Source organism: Lissotriton vulgaris, chromosome 3_1, assembly GCF_964263255.1.
Source record: "Lissotriton vulgaris chromosome 3_1, aLisVul1.2, whole genome shotgun sequence".
Classification (NCBI taxonomy): Eukaryota; Metazoa; Chordata; class Amphibia; order Caudata; family Salamandridae; genus Lissotriton; species Lissotriton vulgaris.
In genome coordinates this window covers 928115382-928139524 of record NC_141689.1, presented here as the reverse complement: position 1 = coordinate 928139524, position 24143 = coordinate 928115382, and the positions used below count along the sequence as shown (strand labels likewise).

At 42.0% G+C, this 24143-nt stretch overlaps 1 protein-coding gene across 1 annotated transcript in view; it reads right to left on the bottom strand.

Moving 5' to 3' along the window:
* LOC147727229 (annexin A1-like) overlaps nt 1-24143 on the bottom strand; it is a 489945-nt gene that overhangs the window by 122859 nt on the left and 342943 nt on the right. The window contains exons 5-7 of the mRNA XM_086963595.1: nt 9557-9647; nt 5346-5425; nt 5001-5060 (exon numbers count right to left, since the gene is read on the bottom strand). Of these exons, the coding sequence (XP_086819721.1) occupies nt 5001-5060; nt 5346-5425; nt 9557-9647 (231 nt within the window). The remainder of the gene's footprint in view (nt 1-5000; nt 5061-5345; nt 5426-9556; nt 9648-24143) is intronic.

Sequence of the window (24143 nt, the reverse complement as noted above, 5' to 3'; positions counted from 1 at the left end):
TCGTAATGTGCTGGTCTGTGAATGCAATTCAGTGTTGAGATTAACAGGACTTTCTGTTATCCTTGATGTAACTGGTCGCTTGTTGTGAGGGGATAGCCTTAATTGAGCTTTCTCCTGCTGAACTACACCGCTAACCCCACTATTCATCCCTTCTATTACCGTACCTGATCCTAAAGATAGGTGGCGTTCCGCCCTATCAATTTCTACGTTAATTGTACTGACTCCAAGCTCTAGATAGGAATCAATGGTAGATGGGGGATTAACCACTACTTTTTTTATTTCGCACTTGGCCATTACTATTACTCCTTTTGCTAAATGCCGCCCCTCGTTCAACAATGAAGTGCAATGTCCCTTGATGGAAAAACAGTGCAAAATGCAGAAAATGTGGAAAGCCAAAAAAGTGCAAATGCAATGACTCAGGGCTAGGGGTTTTAGGGTCAAGGTGGCAAGTATACGTCTATAGGACTGGGGGTTTAGGATCAGAAGTGGCAGGTATAAATACAGAGGGCCTCATTGCAATGTCAGTCGGAAGGGATCGGACTGGCATTCGGTTCATCTGAATGCCGTGTTTCCAACCGACTCAGAAACATTTCCGGCCAACCGATTACGATGGTCAGAAACCATTCTGACTTTCCGACTCGGTTCCGACTCGTATCCAAACGGGCATTCAGAGAAATTCAGTTGAAGCCAACTCTTATGGCTCTACAGACCGCGTTTCTAACAGACACATTACAATGGCAGATTCGGACAGCCTTTTTTAATCAGTTTCTCCAGCATGGATTGACTGTCGGAAATCAACTTTGGAGGCCCATAGCAGGCCCCTCTTCACCCAATGGCCTCCGGTTATTGGGTGGTGTTTTAGCTTTAGATATTAGTTAATACATACAATTACAATTTTAGAGAATTATAGTTTTTATTATAATCATAAACAATATATTGGTAGGTTCATTTACATTTTCTATTCTATTTTAATACTTTTGTATGTATGATTGTAGTTTTGTGCTAAAAGGGAATTGAGTTGTCAATGTTTTGTTTCAACAGTATATTAATTAATACTATATCACTATTTTAATATTTAAACAGGCTATTATGTAATTTAGTATTTATACTAAATCATTGAACAAATATTTTAGAAAAGTTGGGATTCATTTATTTATCTTTTAAAAAGTACTTTATAATTTGATAAAAAATCAATTAAAAAAACAGACTATTTATGTTTAAATAATTTGTTTCAATGATTTCATTATTTACTGAATTATAAAACCTTTGTGAATTTTGCTAGAATATTTTATTGAAAAATTGAAAATATATTACTTTTTGAAAATGTGCTATTTTTAATTAGGACAACAAATGAAAGCTCTCACCCTAATATTTGTATGTTCAGCAATAGCAGTCAGAAATGAAATAAAATACCAAAGCAAACCTCCCTAATGTACTCACTTTCACCAATGTGTTTGGGACTGGAATCAAAATAGTAAAACTGCCTCATCTGATACTCTCCCCAATGTAATGGGATTGAGGTTAGAATAGTAAGTCTGAACCCATCCCCGAATATAAGCAGGCACCCCAGTGTTTATTGGGACTAAAGCTAGAATAGTAAATCTGCCCTCCCGCCAATAAATACACTTTGTACCATGTTATTATGACTTGAGCTAGAATAGTAAACCTCATACCCCAAAAATCAATGCACTTCTTCCTCCTTAAGGCAGTAGAGTAACTCTGACCTCCACACACCCAAATATATGCATTTTTCCCAATCTTAGTAGGACTTGCATTAGAATAGTAAACTGGGACCCCTAAATATATGCACATTGTCAAAGTTAGTAGGACTGGGGTTAGAATGGAAAAAAAGCTTTACCCAGATATGTACACTTTCCCGAATGTTAGTTTAACTTAATTTACAATAGTATATATGCCACCCCAAATGTATGCACATTCTCCAGTGTTAGTGGTAATGGAGGTAGAATATAAACCTGACATCTCCAAATATTTGCAGTCTTTCTCTAATGTTTGCAGGACTGGTGTTACATGTAACCCTCCCACCCCCGATATAGGTATATTCCCCAGTGTTCAGGGGGATTGAACCAGAACAAACATTAAAGCTGAATATCCAAAATATATACACTTGTCCTAATGTTAGGACTAAAGTTAAAATACTAAGGCCATCATACTAAGGCCATCCTTGCGGTGGAAGGGACCACCCACCATAAGGGTGGGGGTCCCGTAGGGGCTATTAGGATGTGCCTGCCACACTGGCGGGCGCATCCCGTATTCTTAACATTGCGGTAGGCGGTGCTGAAAGCATTTCACAGCACAACGTGACAGGCACCGCGTGGTGCCTGCCACATTGTTCTTTGAAAGGCAGGGGGGTACCATAGGTACCCCCCATGTGCATCCCTCACCGCCCCATGGGGGCCCGCAAAAGGCCCCCAAAGCAGACTCTGCATGCCTTTCCATGGCGGCAATACCGCCACAAAAAGGCATTGAAAAAGGCACCTACTTATATGGCTGTCGGTGTCTTTCAGACACCGCCAACTTATAGAAACCTTTTCGGGTCTTTCCGTCTGCCGCAGACCCCCCAGCCATTATAATATGGCCGGGGGTCATTTCGGCATGGATGGTGGGCGGGCGGATCGCCCCCGCCAGGCCGGTGGCGGCTACAGCCGGCCTGGCGGGGCAATCTGCCCACCATCCTAATGGGACGCTAAATCTAGCTGCCTCACACCCCCCTAAAATACATATGCAGTTTCTTGAATTTTAAGAGGGATTGAAGTTAGAATAGTTATCTATCCTGACCCACATTCTTTATGCACTTTCTCTAATGTTCGTGAGATGTTATTAAAATAGGAAATTTGATCCTCTGGTTCCTAAAGTTTTCTAATGTTTGCTTAAGTAAAGTGAAGTAAAATAATACCCTTTAATTTTCTTACTTGTGCAGTTTGAATGGTTTTGGAGTCAACATGCTATGACTACTTATTAAATGTATTTATAAGTTGTTATAGATGTATAAAGCATTTAAAATTATGAAAATATTACATTTAAAAAAACAGTGTTATAACAAATGCTGATTACTACATTTAGATTTACAGTCCATGTAAATAGAGGGGCCGATTCCGATTCGGTAAAATCCCCTACAAATAGTCGTACGGAGCATATTTCCCGTACGAATCGTACACCTTAAACGTCCCCATATGTACAATGAAGTACGATCTGAACCCAAAGCAGATCTCCGTACAAATTGTACGAAAGACCATACGACTTAAAAATCCGAACAAATCGCATTCGGAACAGGCAGTACGCGACGTCCATACAGATTGAAGCAGCTTTTTCCGGACCAGCAAGTACGATTCGTCACGTAAACACTCCGTACAACTCTTTTTCTACAGGAGCTCATAACGTCCGTAAAAGCAGATTTCGACTCGAACCGCGTACGAAACGGACCCCCCGGGTACGTGAGTATACCCCATGATTGCAGGGGTACGGTGCGTAGGGGTATGGAGCTTAGGAGTACTGTGGGTAGGGGTACGGTGCATAGGCGTACATTGCATAGGTGTACGGTGCGTAGGGGTACGGTGCATAGGGGTACGGTGCATAGGTGTACGGTGCGTAGGGGTATGGTGCATTAGGGTACAGTGCGTACCCCCATGATTGCAGGGGTACGGTGTGTATGTGATTTTGTGGCTCTCCGTACAAATTGCTCAGACAACGTTTTCCGTACGAATCGCATTCTCCATCCCCGGTCCGGATTGTACTTGTCCGGTTTTACAGCATGTTTACAATTCGTACGGTTCACCATGAGGGTCCGTATCGTACAGATTTTCCCTTGCTTTTCGTACATTTCGCAAAGATTCGGACGTATTTTTTTCCTACGGATCGTACTACGTGGTTCGGACTGATTTGAACGATTCGTACGGAAAGGGCTACGAATTCGAATCGTCGTACGGATTAGTTTCCCAAATCGGAATCGACCCCAGAGTGTTTATTTAAAGTGTAATAAAAAATCTATTTTCATAGGACTTTTTTAACATTAGTATTGTGTATACATTTGTATGGTTTTAGAAAAAATAATCTTTGTTATTTATATTTGAATTATAATTAGACATGCTTTAATTTTTAAAATATAATTTTCCAAATAAAACTTATTTTACAATATTATATAGCTATATATTACACTGAAGCATATTTATATGCTTACCTATTTATGATAAATGTTTTTGTTTCTTTGCAAAATATCAGATTTCTTTTAAATTAAAATATTAAATTAAATGTGAATTGCAATGCAGTTATTTTTTATATATTGTAGATATTTTGGAGTTTGTTCTAATATCAAGTCACCATCTCTTTTTTAATCTATATTTTTGGAATCTATATTTTTTTATTTAATATATTTTAAATATGATGGTTTTGATGTCAATATTTTTGTACTTACCTTTATAACTATCAAAAGTTGAAATAGTGGGCTTAAATATTTTTACTATGAAATGTTTATATCAATATTTTGCAGTTGATATTCTGGCATGCACCTCATCTTTAACTTTAAAACAATATAGTAATTCAGTCTTTAACTAGAAATAAAACACAGAGTGCATTTTAAACAAGTTAGCATTTAAGTCATTTCAAGATAACAATTACATAAACAGCAAAAGTTCATGTGGTCTTTTCTGAAAGGGTGAGGTGCAAATAATTTAAAATAAGTTTGGGACAATTGCGGGAGTAAATGTACTTGTGCCAATATGGCAGTGTAAAGAAAAGACTGAGTGAAATGTAGTTTTAGGAAATTGAGTGAAATGTAGTTTTATGAAATTGAGATGAGGTAACTAATTTATGTTTATTGATATATGTAACAGTAAAACATATTCTATGACATCCTACAAGAGTACACACTCTGCCACGGTTTTTTGTGACATTCTTAACTGTTTAAATACTTAAGAAAGAAAAGATGACTACCATATTGTTTTTAGAAGACAAGACCACCAAGAACCTGTACATGAAATGCTTACCCCTGCATCACTGTCCACAAATTCATCATCCAAATGAGTATCTTCTTCACTTCTTTCACCCTAAAAAAACAATCACTGTGTGTTAAATTCAGATTTGAAACATGAATTGTTATTAAAAGTGCATATTCAAACTACAAGAAATAAACTAAACATTACCAGTCCAAAGACATTCATATCCTTTAAGTAAAAGCCAAAATCACCCTGTCAAACAGACCAACTAACGTGCAATGAAAATACATGTGAGCAGACATCCAATTGAGTGATTAAAAAGGAACAATGAAGAAGCTTCTACTTGAAGAAGGCTTTGTTTAGAGACTTAAAATTACCTGGGCATGGCACGCTCACCTTGGCTAGTACCAACAAAACTTTCCGAAAATCTCCACTTGTGTCATCGCTTATCTCTTTAGACAGCTCAGCGTGGAAATCTGCATAAAGGAATTAGAAAAACACCTATAATAGCCACATAATTGCAGATTGGCAGCTGAAACGTTTCCTGCTTGGGTCTGTATTAGTGTGTGGAATAGCACACAAGAGTTAACAAAGTTGAGGGCACTGGATTCACTGAGTAAGCCCTCACAGTCCAAACATTGTCAAAAAGCTATTTGATCAAATCTACTTTATTCAAAAGGATTCTGAATACTATAACACCTACAAAAGTAAAATGACTTCCTAGATCACAGAAATGGAAAATGCTATGGGACCAAGACACTGTCGCAAGTCTGACTTGCGCACTTTGCAAGGCCTACCTCCTGTCACCAAGGCTGGTGTTGAAACCCAAATCAAATTAGACCTTAAAGACCCTTTCCTCTCAAATCCATGTTTTCCTTGGCCAGCACTAATAGAGGGGTGGTCAATTAAAATCGTACAACTATGCTCTTATGACCCAGCAGTGCAGTGCAGACAGATATCCCATCTGCTGAAATATAAATCCCATTATATCACATGGGATTTATATTTCAGCAGACAGAGACCTCAATGGACCTTGTGAGGAATAGTGTAATTATTACTTAAAGAAGACTACCATTCACTTCAACTGATAATCCACTTTCTGACATCACCCCATTGGAGCTCATAATAGAAAATGTATGTCCAATAAAGGAATATTTTTGAAAACAATATTTAGGAAAGTCTAGATGACGTTCTGACGAATTAGCCTTAGCAGAAGACACTGTGTATCACCATTTACAAAGGTCTGAAGATAAAACTGCTAAGGAATGACAGTTGGGTAAGAAGATTAGGATAGTCACCTTGTGTCAAGTAATTTGAGTAGAGATGTACTGTAATATGATAAACAGACTTAAGATGATAACAGCATGAAAAGAGGACTGTTTTGCAGGATTAGGAGCGTGAATGTGAAACTGCAGAGGTGAGTAAATTCGAGCGTTGGACTTTGCTCTTTTTGCAGGGTAATCCCCCAACTGTTTGCTTCTCCCTCCTATTTGTTCCTGACCTGTTGTTGTTGGCTATAGGTCTTTGGCCACTTTACCACTGCTAATCAGTGCTAAAGTGCCTATGTTCTCTGTATAATTTGTGTTTATGGATTGATGATTCCATGGTTGACTATTTAATGTACTGATAAGTACCTAGTACAGGGCAATGTGTGTGCCCCAGGCCTGTAAAACAAATGCTACTTGTATGACTACAGCATTGACTGTGCCATCCATATGAGTAGCCCTGAAAAGGTATCTCATACCTGCCACTGCAGTGTCTGTGCACAGTTGTAAACTGCCATGTTGACCTGGCAAGTGCACCTACTTCCCAGGCCTTTATCCTTCCCTTGTCTTACATGTAAGGCACCCCTATGGTAGGCCCAAGGTACCTCTATGGGTAGGGCGCAGTGTTGGTGAAAGGTAGGACATGTGTGTGACATGTCCTGATAGTGAAATACTGCCACCTTCATTTTTCACTATTGAAAGGCTATCTGCCCAATGGGATAGAATAGGAAACAATTTGTAACATCTTAGAATTATAACTTTCCACTGCGACAAGATAGACAAATAAAGTTTAGGCTCTCTGAACTCAGAATATAATATCAAATCTTATAGCAAAGATTGTTTTTAAATTGTGTGGATGAAAAATCCACTTTTAGAAAGTAAATCAGAATAACCCAAACCTGCCTCCAAGAGATTTTATTACAGAAAATCTTGTTGATTCAAATAACTATATCTGTGAAGCCTTAATTAGTGTCTTCAAGGAAACAAATTAACAAAATCAATAATATTCATTCAAAGTGTGTGTTTCAGCAAAGAAAAGCAAGACAGGTGTATATTAATTTTTCTAAACTGGTGTGGTGTCCATTTGTGGTGTTATCACTGTATTACTGTGTGTTTTAAATACAGATACTTTACACATTGCCTTTGAGATAAGCTTGTCTGCTAAAGTGTGTATCCCCCTTACCCTGTATAGAAGAAAGGGTCCCTACGTGGACCTACCTCTGCCAACTAGAGACCCCCATTCTTAACAACAATCATGTTTGAAAGCTGGAGGTTGACTATCTAGATTAAATTTCAGAACTTTAAAGATGAAGGTAGTGGAAGTGAGAGGGCAAAGACGTGTTTCTTTCAAGGCGGAAAATAAAAATACTTCCTAACGGTGTCAGGCAAACAACTTGAGCAGAGAACGAACGATCAATGAATATTGTGAGATATAGAAGAGGATAGTATTGTTTATGAATAGGAGATTGAAGGCATTGAATCAGAGGCTCAGCTGCACTTGGGATAGCAAGAGTTGGAAAATAATAAAGCTTAGAATCTGATATCAGATGTAGGGGTGTGCAAAACTCATACAATTTCGTTTTGTACAATGCATTGTACTTTGAACAAATGACATGAAATTGCACTTAATTATACAAGATGCAAAACTGACATTATATTTTAACTGGCTACATTGTATCGCAATTATTGCAAAATGCATCCTACTGCCCACTTTGGAATACGAGGATGCATGTTACACTAAAAATAGTGCAATAAAACAAAAGCACAGCTAATGACAGCAACTCACGTATTGTTGGACCTGTACCTTTGTGGAACATTTTTACCACAAATGGCACATAGTTGCATGATATGACATTATAGCAGATTGTCGTCTGGCAAGAGTAACGTGGGATTAATAAAATGATGCTTAAATATGCCAGCATAATGAAGAATTCACCTGGGCCTAATTAGGAGAATCTAGAGAAACAGAGTCTCACAGAGGGGGTTAATGGACCATCACAGGGAAAATGCTAGATCAATTATGGAGTTAAAGAAGTAGCAAAATCAGAAGTAGACAGTGCTTAATTTGAGACAGTAGTTTCTGGTGCTTTCCACCTGCACTGAATTGTCAACAGTGGCACTTATGACAGACTGCCATATGGAGGCATTGTTTGTCTACATTAAAGATGAGCACAACAACAGAACTTTAGCAATATCAATTAAAACATGACTAATAACTACTATACAAGCAATTCTTATAGCTTTGTGGGTCTGGAATAGTCTAAATAAATTGTCACACGTGTAGGAGTGTGATGGTTTGTAGTTGTGTTGGTACTTTCATTGGCAGCGCTGGTAGGGGAATAAGTGTGGCTGCAGTGGCCTCCTGACAAAGGCCTTGGCACTTATTTTTTTTTTTTTTTACAAATTAGGCACTGGAAGTAGAGAGAGAAAAGAGAGACAAGAGATTGGGAAGATTTTTTAAAATAGATAGGAAAGACCACAGGTTTGGTGAAAGAGTGCCTATAGGTGTGAGAAAATAACTTTTCTTGGCAACAGAAGACTAGAGTCATGAGCTGAGTGGAGACTGGAGTGAGATACGTGTTATTAGAAGAATATGACTTTATTTAAAAATATTTTGATTTCAGGAAGGATGATTTTACTGAACAGAGAGAATAAGTATGGCAAGGTCAGGGAGGAATTCTGGAAGGCTCAAAAGACAGAAGGAGTGAGTAGAATTGATGCAGATCAGAATGGGTGAGAAGTAGTTGAAATCACTATTAAGGCCAGCAGGATTCAGGTTAAATGGGTGGGAAATCTATTGTGTGTGAGACAGAAGGGAATAACAGAACAAATGCCTAGGAAAAAACGAAACTTGATAGTAAGTAAATTGAAAATAATTAGTAAAATGTGAAATTTGAAAGTAAATGAGAGAGAAAATGTCTGAAGTTCCATAGAGGGAGAGAGGAGACAGTGGTTCAGAAGGATACTGGAAATCAAGAATGCAAAGGCATGAGCAGCGATAATATGAACAGCGAAATCCCTGAATACAAACCTAAAGATCCTTCAATAAAGAGGAAAGAGGGAAGGTATCATGAAATATCACAGCACAACTAGAATCAGTACACTGTGCCAAAGCTGAAAAGCTGTTTCTTTCTAAATGTGTGCGTTAGGAGACTCGTGGACCAATTGTGATAATCTGAAGGGTTTTACTATAAGAGTGGTTCTGGTCTTTCCCATATTCGCCTCCTCACACTTTACTATTAAGCCTATTAATTCCCAAGCTTTAGCTACATAAAATCTAAAGATGAATCATGGTCAACAATCCTATCTATATACATCTTAACGGAGGTACCTAAAGATTACCTTCTTTGTAGGCCTTACGGATCTCCTTGATTTCTGTGTTGGTTCTCGAAGCAAGGATTTCAATGAGGATGTCTTCATCTGTCCCCAAACCCTATATAGAAATACAATATAATAAACTGGTTGCCATTTAACACAATAACATTGAGACACCTCAGCTTTTGCATTCTTTGCACCCTGTAACTCAGGATTTAAAATTATGAGACAAGTACAAACGACAGACAAGCACAAGGAGGCATATGTCTGAATTTATCAGGCAGATTGATTTGCCATTGCACTATAAAAGGCGACCTTAAGGATTTAATATGTTAACATGCTTACAAATGCAAAACACACAAGACCTGATTCTAAAAGGGAACCTACCCACATTTGTGTAAATTCACATTTTGGAGTGCGTTTACGGCTTTCGGTGTTCACAAACTTCGAATGTAAACCTACTACAAAGGTGTAAGCTGCATGCCTCTAACCCCTGAGGAATCTAATTGGCTTACTCTTGTATGAGTGGGTAACGTTATTACCTAAACCCCTCTCTGACCCTCCTTAATCTCTTTAACTCCTCCCACCCACATTTACTACTAAAACGTGTTCTTAAGTGTGCGGAAACTCTGCAGTTGGTGTGCAGAATCCACACACATATGTATAGATAATTTGCAGGCTCGCATAGTTTGACAATTGCAGTTGTAGTATGTTTTTTAGTATTAAAAAGATGTACTACAACGTGCAGTTTATGAATCACGCTCACAGTGCTTGATACACAAAATGTTTTTGAAGTGGAAGACAGATCTGCTTAGAAAAAAGTGGAACACTTCACACACAAATCTGATTCACAAAGTAAACACCGACGCATTGCTGCATACAGCCTTGACACTTGACCTATTACCTCCTCCTCCATTATTCTCATTCCATTCAATCAGTGCTTAATTTGAGCCGGTAGTTTCAGGTGCTCAGCACCGGCACTTAATCATCAACACTGGTGCTTGCGCACCAGTTATGGACACATGAATTTTAGTAGGCAGAGGGAGAATAAGTGATTAGGCTAGAATCACAGGATGTTGAGCTGACACCGACACTCAAACCTGGTTCCCCATCTCTGAAGTCGGCAGCTCTTGCCATTAGACCACATCCTCTTCCCACTTGTTGGGATTCATTGTTAGTTGTTAGTTGTGTGTTAGGCTGCCCCAAAAGGAGGAACGGGCTGGTTGAAGCGGCCTCCTGATGAAAGCCCTGGTGCATATGTTTATACAAATTAACCACTGCATTCTTTACATGCTGAGGTTTGCTTTTCTTTCTCCTTCTCTAAAAAACCTTACCTAAAGTAGTAAATGCGGACCTTCACTACAACACATCCATCTTTCTCTGTGTCATGAAGACAATATATGATTCTCCATACTCTGATATAAAAAGTAGGAGACGTATATTATTGAATATTTCTTCAAAGTTATGACATTGGGAGCCTGATGATTAGATATGAGTCCCTTCAAGCATTAACCCCTTGCGTGCTGATGACAGAACGGTTCCGTCATCAGCATCGGTTGAGCTGTGCTGATGACGGAACCGTTCCGTCATGACTCCGCCCGCGCAAGGCGGAGTCAGCACAGGCGGAAAATACGCCCCGCACGCAAGGGGTTAAGGAGGTGTCCCTTCCTGTATCTGTGGCTGTATTTCAGCAAGCATATGTAGGCTTTATTTTTGGGTATATGGCTAGTGATAACATCCTGCTCCAAAGGTACTTCTCCACAAAAATTCCCCTGCATTCCCCTCTAACCCTCTACTCTTCTCTGAAAGTGCCTGATGTTTTTTAGGGCTCTCAGGGAAATATGAGTCATGTATGTGTTGAAGTCATGCTTTATGTTGGCAGCACATTAGTCGGGATAAGCATAACCCTTCCTGCTGCTGATATCAGTTAACACAAGCCAGCATTTTCTTTGTGCAACCTCTTTAGCCCCCAGCACCACCTTGCCTGGTCTCAAAATGTGGTATTGCAAGGCTTCGGCAGTTCATAAAAATGTGCTGCCTAGTAACCAGGAACCTTGAAGGCTACCGAAAGAGACACCATGTCACAGAACTTGTTCTGTCCTCAGAATGAGAAACTGAGTTTTAAGAAGGTGCTCATAGGCTGGCTCTGTCTGCCCAGTTGCAAGGAATGATCACCAAATCAATGCTAGTTGGCCTTCAACTCTATGAGGGCCTATTCCTCATAAACACAATAGAAATGCAAGATTTTTGTCTCTAGAAACTGAAGCTGTGGAAGAACTGGAACAAAGGGGTAGTTATGGTCAGGGCCTTAGCTGGCTTAAGCCCTGCAGCATTTGCACACTAATCTGCCTTTACTGATCCAGGCTTCCATAAGGTGGAGGGCAATTAATATTTTTTGCATGGGACCAGAGTCTGACTGAGTTCTCCTGCATAGTGTTATGCATAACATAGAGAAGGGGGGGGGCGTGTCTAAGATGTCTACGTGAGCGGCCATGTTTTCAGCTCGTTGCGTTGCGACCACCAAATATCCTACAATTAGCTGCCGTCAACTAGACCAGCAACCCACGGCATTACTGCGAGACGCACCATGGGCATCCCACCATCTAGCTGAACCCATCTGAAGTCGCTCCAGCTGCTGGGAGGCAGACCATCGAGATGCAGACCCGGGCCCGTGTTTGAGGCCTCTGCCTTCATTGGACCTCCGCTGCAGACACGCCCTGCCGGGGGAGTCTGATTCATTACCAGAGGCCCTACTGTATGCCGCATCGTACTTGCGGCCCAATGGATAAGCAGGCACGGCCTTCATTGACAGGGCTTATAAGGGAGGCACCCTCCTCTTGTGTTATGGATAAAACCGCGAACATCTACACTGTACGGTAACTAGCACCCACTGGACGATTGCTGCCAAGGACTCTTGCTCGGAGCCCTGGTCCAGGTGCTGTATTTAAGGTGGGAGCAAAGATAGAAGACTACTCCCCACTTGAACGGGTGGGGCTCTGGCATTGGTCCCAGCGCGCTCTTTCTCTCCCTCTCCCTGGCACTTACGGAGGACCGCTACCACCAGGATGAGCAAGCCAAGGCCTGAGAAACAACGGACCTACTGGGCCCATCATCCGGCACCGCGGGTTCCGACCAGTTGTTAACAGACCAACCCATGCCACAGGCCGACCCTTCACACCGCCTCAAAGACCTAATGGCAGCTGTGATGGACACTAAATCCACCCTGGTCCCCATAATTGATATGTTATGCGGTGTTGCTGGGATTCTGCTCAGACACAGAACTGTGCACAGGGACCCAGGACCTCAGTGAATTGTGGTGGACAAAAAAACACACCTTAGTACCTGGAACCCCTAACCAACTAGCATCAGTGTCATATTAGTTCTTTGTCCTATAGCAAAGTAACCAATTATTAGACAACCCAGAACATGCGGCTTAGGTTACTCTCAGGAATGGTCGGAATCAAGAACACTCTTTCGTTTGTTAGTCTCATACCAGTCCACAACATGGGTAAAAAAGAGACACGGTAAAGTTTAAAATGTTTATTTTTAATGACATGCTCTAAGATGCAGTATTTTTGCGAGCATAAGCAGGCATATGATTAAAAATAATACAAGCAGCACTGTTACAATTCCATAAAACACGAAAGGGGAAGTCATATTATAATGATGGTGGGAACAGGTCCTATAGTGCCTTGTATGCCACCCCCCCTAGCTAGGAACTATGTTTTATAAAATATAGAAGGTCTCCTAGGCTTGTGTGGGGGACCCCATACCTATAAGATCAGCAGGAGTGAATCACATCAGGATCTGCAAAAGCTCTCTGTCTCTCTGAAAACTGAATTCTTCCAGGTGTCTAAAATCATGTATGCAGTGCCATATTAAAGGCATCAGAAGTCCAGTTAACTGCAGCTGCATGAATGTTGAGTCTAAGCATGAGCCGATCAGCCCGAAAAAGCAGCGGAACATTGTTATAATAACCTTGGAGGCTTTCTGAACTCACTGTGCAGACTAAGGTCACGATGTAAGTCTAGGGATGTTGAAAACAAGCCATTCTCATGTGAAGATATTCACAAATTCAAACCATGCAATAACAGCTACCTGCAGTGTTGTGTGCAACAGCGGCAAAAAGGCAAAATGGTGTTTAAACTTCTAATAAGCTTATGCTAACATACCAATGTGCGCAAGTAGAGGTCTGCCCTCACTACACCCTCCCTTGATCGGAGAACGCACAGGAAGGGGAGCAAGTTTAGAGCGCAGAGTTCAAGTTAGAATGAGACAGAAACAAGTTAAACATTTTGCCAAACTGGATAATTGGAAGTAAAAAAATCCGAATCAGTTAACCACCAAAAAATTCAAAACCCAACAGGGGTGTATAGCGTCAAACACAAGTAATGCGTAGAAAGGAAAAAATAAAAAGAAATCATGAGGCCATTACGTGTCTATGAAGTAGAGAGACAAAAAAATTGTCACTTCAGTCCAACAGAGTATAGGCACAGTATGGTGCAACCGCCTCCAACAGGAAGTCGTTGTTATCGTCAGTGAACAGTTCATCCATCCAATTCAGTAATGGAAAAGAACAGACATGTTCTTCAACAGCCGCAGCCTCTAGCACCGTCAGAGGACAACTCGGGTGTTCTTCGAGATAAGTGCGTGTCAGAAAGTCATGGGCTGCAGTCCATATATTCCAATTACCTAGGACTCCATGAGCCGCTGCACAGGCCATAATCCCGACACGAGAACAGTCTAGTTCATGAGCAACTAAAGGACTCTTTACTAGATCATAATCCGGGTTAGAAGACACCGCATTGCAGAGACACAAATCCAGAGCCCACTCAAAACGGCAATCCAGGCAATGGAAGACAGGCTGCAAGCACGTAAAGTACGATAACTGGAAAGATAATCCATACGCCACACTCAATGTAGCCAGAGGTAGCGAGCCATTGTATTCAAGCATCTGGTTACGAAGCTGGACCAGCGGGGGCAGGTTGTCGTGTGGCACAGAATTTGTAACCATTTTTGAGCAAGCAAATTAACAGCTGCACAGCAGCAGCCAAGGCGAGAATTAATGGTAAACCGACGAAGAGGCTGGAAAAAATTGAATGAAAAATGCCGGTATCACACCAAAATTAGTTTGGAATGAGGTCACAAACCCAAGAACTTACTACTGTAAAAAAGTGCGCCAAGCCCGTTGTCGACAAGCCATTGAATATAGTGTGAATCAAAGTACCAAAATGCAGGGGTAGATCAGTATTCAAAAGGGACATGCACCACTGTGCGAGTGTTTGCTACATGAAGGACAAATGTTTCACACGCGGATATAAGGGCGACTTCTTTTTGAGACAAAAGAGCCTTTATTCGACTCATCTTGTTGAACTCTGCTTTCAAGGTAGGAATGGAATGCCAGATGGATACATCGAGCTTCCCATGCGGAGGATGCAACAGCACATTTTTACAACAGACAACACGTTGGGAGACAGTCACTATGCAGGAATCCCTGCCAGCATACCACAGCAATCTTCATTACATAAAAGTAAATAACTACCGTTTGCTAACAATGTGAAAGTCGATGTAATAGCGCGGGCTGGTGTACCTTTTAAAATGCAGGCCAAATTCGGGGTGTCTGAATTACAAGAGCCGTGCAATTGTATATTCATACAGACCAACGAGTGGTCGGGTGTTGAAATGTAAATCTTCACCTTTCCAATAAACTTCTTTACCGTCCCTCAGGCACCTATAGATAAACGGTAGGGACCAAACTTCATGGATCTAAGCGCTAACTAAGGGTTCATATCTGCCTATGGCATAGTGTTTCATACATGCTTCGAATGTAAATAATGGAAAAGGTAGAGTTATTAACCCGTGAATAAGCTAAACAGCAGAATTAGTTTTGGCCACATTAAATGGTAACGGTTCCAATTTTTCAATATGCAAAAGCGAATATGTAGCATCTTTCATGGACATAAATAGTTGTTTTACAGTCAGATTAAAGGGCAATAATAGAGAAGAAGTGGTCATGTAATCCCAAGGCACCTTCCCAGCCTTCAAAGTTTGTAATGTCCGTGCAAACTGCATAATAGAATGTAATTGATTTTGACCATGTTACAAAAGAGAGCCATCATCTTGCACAATATAAACGACAGAAGAAACACTATTGTCTTACGTGTAAATACGGGAAGAAAGTGTGTTAATGCTATTATCTACAACTGCACTTACTTTTTCTAAATTAGCTTGATCAATAGCCCTTAACCTATAAGCAGCTTCAATTTGGGACAGTTTCCAAACCTCTTTGTAAATATTGTAAATAGCATAAACCCATCTTTTTGATCTGCCTACGGCAGGACCTTTCACAAAATCATTCAAATCAACATTGTCAGTCAATTTTGATAAATCAAGCTTAACCAACGCTAAAGTGGAATGTTTAGCCAGTTCTGACATAGCTTGCCTACTGAGAAGGTAGTGACTGAATGGCCACTTTCAAAACAGGGATCCATCCATTCCTAACCTGTGTGTAACCCGGGGCCAAACCCAGAAAACGATGTTGGCATGAATCTGAACTTTTTTGCCATAATAACCAACCTTGGGGATCAAAAATGGAAATATTAAAGGACAATTTTATTAGCAGAGATTGTAAATCACTAAGTGACTGTACCAGGTGGGGTATTCTCCTAAATCAGGAACAGAAGGAGCATTTAATTTTTTAGACGTAGCCAATCCAAAGCAGGTGGGTTGTGAATTAGTAGCGGTCTAAGGGAGTACCATAGTTTCATTAAGAAGGCAAAAAGGAAATTTATCAAAGAGAGGATTGAGTCATCTGATAGTTCCTCCAAAGAGCTTTTCTTAATTTGCACGGAGCTAACGTCACTCACGAGGACAGTGACCAAGGACCTCTTTTCCACAGAGATATGTGAATCCATTGCTGACCACTTTGTGAACAAAGTGGAAAAGATATATATCACTTTTCAGGAGAATCCAACTGATGATATTCCAGCTTCGGATACTTGTCAGAGGATTACTAAGAATACAGGGAAGAGTTGTTAAAATTAAAATTAATCATGGGTTTCCAATCCGGATCCCCTATGGATGTTGCTCCCCCTAAGATTCTTAAGAGTCACATACATCTCCTGAGTAACCATATAGGTAACCTGGCTACTCTATCTTTTCAAGAGTTATGTCCCAGAGGAAAGAAAACTAGCCCAGGTAGTCCATATAAAAAAGAAAGCTAATCAGAATATATCTCAGCTGAATAATCTCCGCCCTATTTCCCTCCTGCCTTTTTGTGCTACGGTGGTGGAGAAACTGGTCAACAACCAGTTGGTAAAATTTGTGGAGGATAGTCATCTTCTACATTTTTCCCAATCTGGTTTTAGGGCGAAACATTCAACGGAAACTGCCCTTCTCTTTTCCACAGAATTGCTTAGTCAGAAAGTAGACGAAGGACAAACAGCGGCCTTGGTAATGCTGGACTTGAGTGCGGCGTTTGATACCGTGTCACACGCTAAGCTTCTGGCCCGCCTGAGCGAGGTTGGTGTATCAGGGTCAGCCCATGATTGGATGGGTTCTTTTCTGGCAGACAGGAAATTCCAAGTACACTGCCCCCCTTTTAAATCCACGTGTAGATCTCTTAGACAAGGGGTCCCTCAGGGCTCTATATTGAGGCCTACGTTGTTTAACCTGTATATGGAACCCCTTGCTACGATGGTGGAATCTTATGGGGTGGATATTGTGTCATATGCCGATGACACCCAACTGGTGGTCACTCTATCTCACAACCCAGTTGAGAAAGCAGATAATTTCTCCGCTTGTCTGGTGGCACTTGCCGGCTGGATCAAGACCAATTGCCTTCACCTCAATGGTAATAAGACTGAACTTCTGGTGATTGGTTCTTCTCCGTCGATCTGGACGTCGGCCTGGTGGCCCTCTGACCTGGGTCCCACACCTGCCCCTTCTGATGAGGTAAAGAACCTGGGTGTTCTCTTGGACACTAACCTCTCATATTCCCAACACATTGAGAATTTGGTGGGCAAATGTTATGGTATACAAAAGGTTCTACGCAAAATCCTTGATCTTCTACCTATTAATGCTAGGAAAACATTAGTGCATGTCATGGTCACTTCTCATCTTGACTATGGGAATTCTCCGTTCTGTGGCCTTAATACAAAAGGACTGAACCAACTTCAATGTGTCCAAAACGCGGCTGCTAGGCTCGTTCTGAACCTGCCTAGGAAGTCGTCTGGGAAACGTGCTCTTCAGACCTTGCATTGGCTACCCATTCAGGAACGTATTCGATTATTCGATTTACCGCCATGTGCATGACTCATCGTATTGCACACGGCAAAGGCCCAGTCTATCTCCAAAAGATGCTGACTAATAACGTCCCAAACGCTTTTTGAAATCTATCGGTAGCATGCAATTTCTGGCACCCCGTATCTATAAGTCGCGGATGGGTGGTCGTTCCTTCGGGTATCTTGCTAGCAAGCATTAGAATGAACTCCCCATTGAACTTAGGATGGAACCCTCAGAAAAGTTGTTCAGGCTTAAACTTAAGACATACTTGTTCCCCAAAGACAATAACTGAGGCTGTTTTCGCTCGTCCCGTTCCCTCCCCTCACTTTAGGAGTCCTGTTGGACTGCATCAGCAGCGCGGGGACGCACTGTTCCCTAGTGCAACCATGCACTTTATAAATGTTTTTATTATTATTAATATTATTAATAGTCGAATTCAAAAACAACATATGGTTCGAGATGAGACATACACAATTGAAAGCCTCAGTGCCTTGCGCTAGCCAACTTTTTAGAACCCCAAACAGATTTAAGATCAATAGCATCTTTCCACAGCTCATAGCCCCCAATAGCCAATTGGCCAGTGAAGGACTTGGAATATAACAATTTAGTGTGGATAAGTCTAACTTTGGAAGACGACTTAGCATTCATCTTAAAATAAAATGCATCAGGATTAGACTGATCAAAATCAGTAAAATATGTATACTTTTTCAAACGAGTTTTGGAGCTGCCTTTAACAGGGGCGGTCAATGTTCCCATTGTGTATAGTTAACCACATTTCTAAATGTGTTTGCTTTGTGCAGAAAATTATTGCCACAGTGATGGTAGCAAAATAAATCAGCATAATTGGCGGAATCTAAGTACAAATCTTCAGCATCAAAGGCAGCATAATATTTCAAATCAGAAAATAGAGCCTCTACAGCTTGGACTTTCCAATCATCAGAGCGAATGTTTTGTTTAACCACATCCACCATAGAAGCACGAAGTACATTAGGGACATTAATGAACTCTGTGGGTCCGTGGATTTGAAATTTCACAGCATCCCAAACAATACCATCTAAGACAGGCCAAACAGTGATATTCACGAAAGTCTGGTCCCTCTTTATGATGTGTGATGAGGAGTGGGGTGCCAAAGTTCCATCAATTAGTCTAATTGTAGATCTTTCTTTAACGTTTTCGTTTGAAAAGCTTTATTTCGGTACATTGACCATAAAAGTGTCACAAGAATGAATAAAACATGTAACATTACCACAGGAATCAACAAACATTGGTACAGCTTTACATCCAGTCGCCATAGAATAAACAATTAGAATAAAATGCATGTGCATATGGTCAGTGCTTTTATGCAAAGAAAAATTAAAAACCATACTAAAAGCCACTAAGGGTAATAAAATAGTTTATAAAACAGGAGTGTAGGCTCTTTTCTAATAGAAACACAGTTAAAAGTTATATGCCATAGGTCAAAAAGTGTTAGCAGGCCTGAGCAGACCGTATACTACATTCAGCCACTAAGGGGAAGGCTCCAGAAACTTCCTTCTCATGCACCACATTGAGAATAGGAAGCGGGAAACTGAGTAAACTATTGGGAGGTGCAGCTCAGTTTTCAATATTCTATAGACCTCACTAAAGTGTCTTGTGCCCAAGTTCGTACAAATTTGTACAAGCCAGCGTCTTCTTGGCGACCTATAGGAATCGCATTGGAAGAAAGCATGCACCTCTGTTTCATCCATTAAACCACAAGCAGGGCATTCAGTCATTACCTGTCCCCCCCCCATTTTTTGACATACGATCGTAGGGGGAGGCACCCATGCCTGAACTGAAGAAACAATTTTCTTGCCAACACTGGCTGGATACTATCCTAGATGGACTCTGCCTGATATGTATTTTTAATTGTAAGGAACTCATTTGTCAGCCGTCCCGATGAAGAGCTATGCATCATCTTGGACAGCCGATATTCCCTATAGGCAGTCACCAGTGTGTTCCTACCTAATGATTGGGACACGGTTTGAGGCTCATCCCACAGGTCAACGCGTCCCAATTCCACACATAGCGCCTTAAGGTGTCTCAACCAGGGTATCTTGCCCACCCCCTTCAGCCCCAATATCTTGGTTAGTTCCTCACTACACGGGGCTAGCTCGGAGTGCTCCACAAACGTCTCCAGAAGGTTAATGGTCTAAGTGCAGCATCCTCGGCAATAGATCTAATTCCTAGGTCCATTCTCAACGGGATAAATGGTGTGCTTTTGGGGAGGCTAAGAAGCTGCCTAATGAATGCGTTCTCAGTGCGTTCAAGGGATAGGAGTGCACAGTGGCCCCAAAGTTCTGCACCATATAACGCAGCACTAATTGCCTGTGCCCTGTAGGCTTCCATGGGTGCGTGGACCTGCTTGTGAGATGCCCCCTTAAAGAATTTGTGGATGCCTCCTGACACCTGGGTGAGCTTCAAGTTACACTTATTGATCTGCACTCCCCAGTCCATGCTCTCCGTCAAGGTAATGCCTAGATAGTCAAACACCACCACTCTTTCGAGTGGTTGGCCCCCCAGGGTTGGATTACTGCGTGTGCTTTTGCCACAGTTAAAGACCATATATTGGTCTTCTGGAGATTTATCTCCAGGCCTCAATGTTTGCAGAAGACAATGAAGTTGTTGAGGGTCCTCTGGATACACATTGGGGACTTAGCCAGCAACAGGGTGTCGTCTGCAAACATCAGGGCTGGCACACTGCGCCCTGCCAGTTTGGGGGCATCAATGTTAGGGCCTTTATTGAGGTGGTCAATAAGCCTATTAACGAATAGGGTAAAGAGTGTTGGGGCTTGGACACATCCCTGGCGAACTCCTCGCTTGACTGGGATTGGGGAGGTTAGATTGCCAAATTTGCCGTACCTGATTTGAGCATAATTGCCCTCATGCAGGCGGGCAAACAAATGGCAGAGGTAATCCGGGACCCCCATCTCCAAGAGGATCGACCACAGCTTCTCTCTGGGGACCAGGTCGAACACAGATTTCAGATCTACAAATATTAAGTATATTGTACCACTCTCTATAATCACGATCTTTCAGTGAATCATTTGTAGTCTGAAAATCTGATCGACCGTGGATGTCCGTGCTCTAAACCCAGCTTGGAGTGGTGTTAGAATGTTATATTCCTCCATCCATCCATGTAGGTGCTCAAGGAGCTCAACAAGCGAAAAAACTTTGGGTTACATCCAAAAGGCTTATGGGCCGGTAATTCAATGGCAGGAGTGGGGACCCTTTTTTAAAAATGAGTATAATTACAGCCCGCGCCCATGTATGGGGCATGGGGATGCCCTCCAATAAGGCATTAAAGAACAAGGTAAGATAGGGACCCCAAACTGAGACTTCACTGTGGAAAAGATCTCCAGGTATTCTGTCCAGCCCTGGTGCTTTATTCGGGGCTATTTTCTCCAGTGCAAACTTAACTTCACTTAGTTGGATGCGTGGCCCAGTGAACCCTCTTGGTGCCTCTTGCCCTCCCTCACTTATGTTACAGGAGCCTTTAACTGGGGAAGCATAAAGGGGTTCAAAATGGGCAACCCAAACATCCTCACTAATATTTGGCTCGATGTCTGATTTGTGGTTCCTAGTGCCCTCGTTGACCAGATTCCAAAAAGCTCTAAGATCCCGCGCTAGCAGCGCAGCCCTGATGTCTTCCCACTTCTGGTTTTCCCAGTATGTTTTGGCCCGTTTCAGTTACCAAGTGTAGGCGGCCTGTGCTTCTGCCAGATATATCCTTGTATTACTCCTAATTGCATTCAGTAAATTTTGCTTAGCAACTCTGCAGTTACTATTATACCATTGATGACTAGGTTTGGGCTTATCCCTTGGTTTACTATGGTTAACAAAGAAGGGAGCCAAAGTAACCATTAGTTCTTTATGGTTTTCACAGATGGTTAACTTAGAATCCAGGAAACTGGATTCAGTCGCTAGGGAATTTGCTTTTGTAAAAAAGGGGAGTGCGATCTGATACAGGCTAGCCAGCTTTTCTTGGGAGAGTATGAGGTCCCCCCAATGTACCCTTCTCCCTCGGTTTACTTGGACTAGGGTGGGGACTACATTCCCAGGTGTTAAGGCATGATTTTTGCCCGATGATAGGCAGATGTTTACGTGCAGGGCGTTATGGTCACTATCGCTGCGGGGACAGATATTAAATTCAAGAGCTCTATCCCAGCTACCAGTATCAACAAGAATATAATCGATAATTGATGTAGATCCTAGTCTATTAAATGTGATGTTTGAGGCAGTACCTGCCGGGAACCGGCCATTGCAAGCCCGGAGTGAAAATTTTAAACAAAGGGCATTTGTTTGCAATTCTAGTGGGGTCTAGGCATTAACAGACGGAAGACTAGATTCTGGGATTGACCAATAATGCTCTTCATCATACATAGTGTCAGGTGCCAAACCCTTAAGCGGTTCCAATTGGGTATTGAAATCGGCACCAATGATCATCCTGGTGTTAGGGGGAATTGTTTCTAAAAAGACAGACAATGCGTCCAAAGTTAAAGAGGTTGTACCTCTTGCACAGGTCGGGAATAAACGTTAACAAGGGCAACAGGTTGTTCGTCGGGCAAAGTGAGGACCACACACAAAATGTCCAAAGACTGGGTATCTAATTCTTTAGCCTCGCATCCTAAATGCATGCCAACCCAGGTAGACAAATCTCCTCATGGTCGCCCCTTGCCCAGGTGGGTAGCTAATTTATCAAATATGGCTAAGCCCATACTGGCAGGCTTAGATCTTGCCCAAGTCTCTTGGAACATACATACGTCGAACTGTTCAATAAATAGACACCACTCGGGATTATTCAATTTGGACGGGAGGCCCGCCACATTCCATGACAACATGCTAATGGCAGAGATCGCTATGGGTCCCCCCTCTATCCCCAATCTTAAAGGTTGTGTCGCTGGGACAACTAGTACATAGGTCCCGTAACTGGCAACAGGGGAAGTTCCCTTTACTGGTGACTGCAAGCCAATCAGTCAATCGTTTTGGTCAAGGGAACATAATAACTCATACCTGTTACTTAATGAAATGGGGCCAGTGGGTTCGCTTGGGGAAGGGCGTTCAAAAATGGTGCTAATATTAGGAGGGGGGTAAAAGTACCCCAGTGGAAGGACATTGACGTGATCATGGTTAATTAGAACTGAACCAGTTTGCTTTAGTATGTGATGCACCAGTTTGGGGGAGGCAAAGGTAACCACCAATCAAAGTTTTCTTAGTTTTCCCTACCCAAGGAACCCTTCTCACCATTTTGAAGTTGTCAAACAGGCGCTCACCTAGAACGGTTTTGTTGCTTAAGAAATGGAGCACCTTATTTTTCAGGGCGGACTAGTGTTCAGCTTTCCCATCTTCTAATTTTGGAACATTTGCCAAGATGACGGTATAAGGGCATGACTCTGGAGGGCGATGTAGTGGAGAATCTGAGGGAAGTGCCTGGTCCGGGGGATACAGTCTGCCAACTGGGCCAACAGGACCCAGGTTGGCTACTCGCTTAGATCTCATTGTGTTTGGAGCTGTGGGTGGGGCATTAATAGCTCTAGCCTGGGCGACAGTATTTAAAGTGGTAGTTACCCGATCAGTTATATTTGATGGAATAATGTTCAGACAAGTTACATCAGGTGGTTTAGGGGTAGATGATGGTACTACCTGCTGCTGTAATTTGGTTTCGATATTGGTAAGTCTGTTACCTATTTCTTCGAGTTTGGTTAAAACAGGGGAAATAAGTGCCTTAAGCCTGTCCTCAATGTAATCCATAAGGTCAGGCTTATTCCCCCCTGGGTTAGGTGTATTGGGCACTATCCCTCTTGCATTGCTTGTAATTGTACTAAACTCGAGATCCAGATTCACAACATTACCCGAATTATCCGGATGAAGCTCCAGCCCAGATGCAGAATTTTTACTCCTAGGCTGTTTGGCTTGATGTCTACTACCCTTAGGTATACCAGTAGCTTTTCTTTTCCCCCTATGATGTTGTTATTGACAGACGCTAATGCCCGCGAATGCCTGGTACGGGCTGCTAAGGGAGAAGGGGATAAACTAGGACTGGCGCATATGTCCCCACCGGATGGTGGGCTTACAGGCAGGGTTCCCCCCTGGGTGGGGTCAATTTGATTGATGGATATGGCACAGCCATTAGTCAAATCAGATGGGGTAGCAGTGGAGCTTAGCTGCTCTATATTAGCTAATTGAGGAGATAAGTGGGTTAGGGTGTCCAGAAATAATCTCCTTTGGACACTTGCAATCTCTTTTGCCACCTCATGTTCAGCCCTTCTGAGGTAGGCGTCCAGGGTCCCCACACCCCCAACCCCTGGGCAAA